At 41.1% G+C, this 6,000-nt stretch overlaps 1 protein-coding gene across 1 annotated transcript in view; it reads left to right on the forward strand.

Annotated features, from left to right (window-relative positions):
* Positions 1 to 3,744, forward strand: part of ITFG1 (integrin alpha FG-GAP repeat containing 1) — a 300,241-nt gene extending 296,497 nt beyond the window's left edge. Inside the window, exon 18 of the mRNA XM_075576274.1 lies at positions 1,926 to 3,744. Coding sequence (XP_075432389.1) covers positions 1,926 to 1,985 — 60 coding nt within the window. The 3' untranslated portion in view covers positions 1,986 to 3,744. The remainder of the gene's footprint in view (positions 1 to 1,925) is intronic.
* Positions 3,745 to 6,000: the final 2,256 nt, after the last annotated feature.

The raw sequence follows: 6,000 nt of genomic DNA on the forward strand, positions 1-6,000 counted from the left end.
ATTGTAACTTTTAGACCACACTGGGCTCTGAGAAGAGCTTAATTTTAACCTCCCCGACACTTAATATTTCAAACACGTATATATCTTCTGAAAGGGTAGGTATAAAAAAAAGAAAATGCCAAAAAATATATATACAGTTTATGATCAGTGTAGATTGCTGTTTTAACCCTTTGCGTGCCGGGCACATTGCAATCATGTGGTCATGGTGTGACTGGTTACGGAACTCCTCCTCTTCTTCTGTTTCCCTCCTGCCAAGCCACGTTCTGCACTCCACAGGACGACAGAGAACGCCATCTAACCTTGCAAATGACCTTAAGAAACCCATGATGTAGCCCCTACATCGTGGGCGCTCAAAGGGTTAATCCCCTGAAGCCAGCACCTACGTTCCCTTCAGTGCTATCCGGATTAGCACTGAAGGCGTTAGGATAAGCCAGGTGTGCTCAACTCCAGTCTTCATGCCCCCCCCCCCCCCACCCCCACCCCAAATACATCAAGTTTTCAGATATCCCTGCTTCAGCACAGATGGCTCAATCAGTCCCTGCTTCAGCACAGGTGGCTTAATCAGAGGCTCAGTCTGTGACTGAGGCTCTGATTGAGCCACCTATGCTGAGGCTGGGATATCCTAAAAACCTGACCTGTTGTGGGGGGCTTGAGGACTGGAATTGAGCACGCCTGAGATAAGCTATAGCTCAGGAGTGGCCAACGCCAGTACTCAAGCACTCCCGAACAGGTTAGGTTTTCAGGATATCCCTGCTTCAGAACAGGTGGCTTAATCCGTTGCCCAGTCATAATTGTGCAGAAGCAGGGATATTCTGAAAACCTGACCTGTTGGAGGTGACTGGAGCTGACCACTCCTGAACTATATGAAAAGTACAAAAGTTAGCAGTGCACAGCCAAAGGGAGCCAGGCAAGGGTGATAGTAAAAAATATATATTTATGGTCCATCACAAAAAAGGAGGTATAGGAACCCTCATACGCGTTTCGCACCTTTATGGTATTTGATCAAGCACCATAAAGTTGCGAAACGCATAGGAGTATTCCTATACCTCCTTTTTTGTGATGGATCAATACATATATATATATTTTTTTTTTTACTATCACATTGCCTGGCTCCCTTTGGCTGTGCGCTGCTAACTTTTGTACTTTTCATCTGGATCTTTCTACCTGCGGCTTGTCACACCTCATCCAAGAGACTCTAGGAGTGGGTAAGAATTCCTATATATTGATGATGGGGAGATCTAATCCAATATCTACACAAATGTGAGTACTTTGTCTTGTTGAAGATTCTACATATATCTGTACCCCAATGAGGTTGCAACATGGTGGGACACCGTCTTTTGCTGCTACCTTCAGGAGGGTCTATGATTATCAATATTTTCAAGACATCTCACTCACCTTATCCAAAAATACCCACTCCATGCACGAGTTCTCTTTTTCTGATATATTTGTGAAATAATTCAGATCATTAAGTCCGAAACTATTTGAGCACCCACTCTTTCTCCCTTGCTGAACTTGCCACTCCTGAACTATAGATCATACATACTCACCCCCAGTTAGCTGCCAAACTAGTCTTGTCACTATCGGACTGTAAATTTGCATTCTAGTTTGTTGAAAACGATCATTGGTCTTTATACATAATGAAATAGTATCATATAACTGCTGAACCAATATTGCCCTATAAAACTCTGGCCTCGTTAGCAGTTAATGACTTGTCTGATCATTAAGTATGGAAAGCTTTGGATCATTAATATTTAGTGAAATTATTACCATTATAAACAGGCCCCTATTAGCAAAAAATAAATGGCCCCTTTTTGCAGTGAAACAAGTACGTTGCACGAACAAAACCTGCTGCGCTTTCCAGGAAACGGATGAGATCATTCATACGTTTTACGAACTAATAGGTCTTTTTTAACTGTTTGTTTCAGAAGGCGGATGACAGAGAGAAGAGGCAAGAAGCTCATCGCTTCCATTTTGATGCCATGTGAAATGCCACATTCACCGTTTCGCTGCTAGCGGGGCCTGGCCATGCAGTGAAAGGGTTCGCGGAGAGGGGAATTCGGATTGCTGTAGGATAATAAGAGCACTTGCACTACGACATTGGAGAGAGATCAGGCCATGGTCATTAGGACAAGTGCTATATATGTAAATGTTGCATTATGTGGTATTTATTGGTTCACAATTAAAATGAATGTGATTTGGAGCCGGTTGGGTCTAAATAACCAATTTGCACATATTGGGGTTTCTGGGGGGGTCTTATTTTCCAGGAGTGTTGCTTTTCCCTCAGCTGTGGGTTACACTGCGTGGTGTTGAGGATTGCGTCGTAAAATATGTCTGTGTGTAGTAATCAAAGATGAATAATTGTGTTGTAAATAATGATCTACAATTGTAGGATAAATGATCACGGGGCCGAGGTTTCTGCAATGTCTTTGCTTTTGTTACTTATAATTATGTTGCCCGTCTGCTCCAGATTTAAGGAAATTGCATTTAGACATTAAATAAATAAAAGTGACATTAAAACTGATGGAATAATGCTACATAAAAAGTCAGAAAATGGGAAAATTAGGTGTCAATCATGTTCATAAAAAACGTTTTGTAATGAATCCCTTTTGACAAGCACCTATAGCAGAGAATGTGTTAATATAGGAGTGCTGAAGTCCAGTCCTCAAGCCTCCCCCCGCCCCCACAGGTCAGGTTTTCAGGATATCCCTGCTTCAGCAAAGGGGCCCCACCAGTCCCAGCTTCAGCACAGGTGGCTCAATCTGTCCCTGCTTCATCACAGGTGGCTCAATCAGAGGTTGAGTCTTTGAGTGATCCTCTGATTGAGCCACCTGTGCTGAAGCAGTGATATCCTGGAAACCTGACCTGTTGGAGGGGCTTGAGGACTGGAGTTGAGCCCCCTGGGTTAATGCGTGGCATGGGTATGAATATGTGTATCACTATTAAAGGGTTTGCCAGCATTGGTAGGTAGTAAAGTGAAATTCAGTGCAGCGTAGACACCTCTCCTGTGATCTTCTACATTATGAGACGCCAATGAGACAATGCGTGGCATATTAACTCTTTCAGGGCCATAGTGGCAGCAAAGGGGTTAACAAACGACACTTAAATGCATTTGTGTGGCAGACTTAGAAGTGGTTGTGGCCCCACCCTGCAGGACTACATTGTATCTACATCCATATTGTTTCTTTATTCAATTTACGGCTGGACAGGAAAGAAGTGCATCATGTTTAATACCCAAATACGGCCTCTGGATATTCCTAACCCCAATAGTACCAGAGAGGCACAGCGTGTTACCATTCCACACTTACTTCTAAACATACTTATATCCTGAGTCACTAGTGAAATGTTGTTGCATTTCCAATCAGTGGAAGCTTTTTGTAAGGGGGTAATTAGTGCTAATAATGAGTTTAAATAATACCTTTTATGTACCTCTACACCTCCCATAGTGTAGACTCATGTATTTTGAGAGGGGCTGCAGCGTTATTAACAAATACTTGAATGTTCATGTTACAAAACCTTCCCACACCTGCTTACATGAGGGATAAGAAAATCCCAACTGCACGTAATGTTCATTCTGTTCCTACGAGAACACTGCAGTAATTGTTGATGCATCTGACTTCCTTGACACACAGTATCCGATCGTGTTTAGTTAACCTGTGCTACTTTTTACATGTTGGAATGATTGCAAAACGTAGCTCACTCTGTATTTGTGTGTTCTAATAAATGTTCTTTAATAACAAAGCAAAATCGTGTGTAGTCTGAAGTCAAACAAGTATAAAAGTGTGTGTCTGTTGCTTGAAAAATATTCTGAGATCAGCAAACAAAACAAACAAAAAATGAACTTCAAACGCCTTTTTCTCAGTAAACTTCTGTGTATTTGGTGCACAAATGGACTTCATAGCATGGGAGAGCGGTATCCACCGACTTGAGTGGGGTTGTAAAAAAGTGTAAGCAGATACAATATAAATAAAGCAGATGTGTATATATTGTTTATACAGCACAGGTATGTTAACACTAACAAAACTGGGAATTGATTATTAAAATAAATATGTCCGTAAGGCAGCGAGCGAATTAAAGACTGAAGGGATGAAATGAAAGTTGGATGGTGGGAGAGGAAATTAAAGGTAAAACAAAAGCAGGGATGAATGAAAGGGAAGAATTGGCACTGATGATTGGAAGCCACCAATGTTCATGTTGAAGTGTCTTATTGGCCCTAGATTTGACAGCCATTTTGTTTCCCCTGAGGGAGACTTGGTAACTTCACCAGTAAGTTCCTCAGGAACCAAGGGTTCCTGGAGCTGAAAATGGTGGTGTTTGGCTCAGGGCTCCACTAGTTCCCCACCTTGTAAAAACAAATGGGGGTAAAAAAAAAATGGAGTGGGAATTGCTCGTTTAAAGTTTAATTTGTCAACTGTGGTTTGAATCAGTAATTTCTGGTCCAGTAACTACAGTTTGAAAACAAGAAAATATTATCCTGGCTTCCCCTTGGTTACTTCTATGCCATAAACACATTGTATCATATCGTAATCTCAGGTGTTGGGTAATCATAAAACACAATTTCACTGCTGCAAGCAACATACTAAGCCTATTCTAGTGGTTATGATGATAATAGAAAACAATGTTACCCCATGAGAGGTTACAATACAGTAATCCTATATTCTCATTATGAATCGGGCTTTTATATAGACCAATCGAAATGCTCTCTGCATCAAATTGTAATAGACCAAAACAGGTGCATTACACATGGAACCCGTCTCCCCACCACACTGCCCAATTATCTTAGCATGTTCTGAGTTGAGAAACTATCAGGACTAGTGAAACTTAATGTAAGAAAAAGAAAACTGGTGCGCTGCTAAAAGAACTGGGAGGCCAGTGTGCAGAATTCAGAGAGGAAGTGTGCATTTATTGGTTAGCCATTAAAAAGGAGGCACAAAGTTCCTCTAACATGTTCCACGCCTGCGTGGCCTTTTCTCAGGCTTTCTAGTGAAACTTAAAGCATTGTGTCTGAGCTATGGGATTCCTGGGAGTTAAAAGGCTCAGCAGGATATGAATAAAAGATTAAGAGGGGGATTCACTCAACTTAAATCAGGGCTCGTAACGAGATTTTACCTAAAACAGGAACGGACGTTATGTTCCTATTTGATACAATAACCGCAGGAATTTAGCTCATCAGAGGCTTAGTGTCACGTTATCGCTGCGTTAACTTAAAATGGCCTTTACTGATATGCAAACCCTGAAATAGTGGCTTCCACTGGAGTGAAAAACAAGAGGAGAGGGAAATAACACGGTTAAATAAATCATTCCTAACTGATATTACACCCAAACGTTGAACATTAACCCCAAGTTTAGTGTCTGTTCTAGTTAATGTTAAGTTCTTTACGGGGTAAAAATTAGGTTAACATTAGATTATAAACTTACATTACTAAATACAGCGCTTCGTGTAAAATCAGGTTAAGTAGCCTAACAGTTTAGTAAATCTGTTCCTAAATCTGTTCCATAAAGCAGAGCAAAAATATTTATCTATGTCACTTTGCATATTTATAAACATTGCTAATCTTGTGTTTTATATTCGATACAGATCTTAGTTGGAGATATTAACACCACTTAATCCTGGGAGATATAGTCTACTGTACACTAAGGGCCTCATGCAGAGAGCAGCGCTATTTAAAATCTCGCCATTTTTCCGAGAAAATCGCACAAAAAACAGCTGAAAATGGCGAGGTAGGAAAAACGCGCCATTTTTTTAATTCTATTTATAAATCTCGCCACGCGGCTGGCGAGAACCTACATCTCGGCAGCTTTAAAAATTTCCAAATTCAGAAACGTGCGAACGCCATCTAGTGGCTGTTCGCGCCAATAACATGGCGCGATTTTCTTCAATTTTCTCCGCCAACTAAAGTTGGCAAGAAGCAGGAGCTCGCCGGCTATAGGGGAAAAAAAAAATGTGCGATTTATTTTTTTTCCCTTTCAGCAGCGCGCATCTCCTCATTTAAAATTCGCCAC

Source organism: Ascaphus truei, chromosome 19 (genome assembly GCF_040206685.1).
Source record: "Ascaphus truei isolate aAscTru1 chromosome 19, aAscTru1.hap1, whole genome shotgun sequence".
In the NCBI taxonomy this organism is placed as follows: Eukaryota; Metazoa; Chordata; class Amphibia; order Anura; family Ascaphidae; genus Ascaphus; species Ascaphus truei.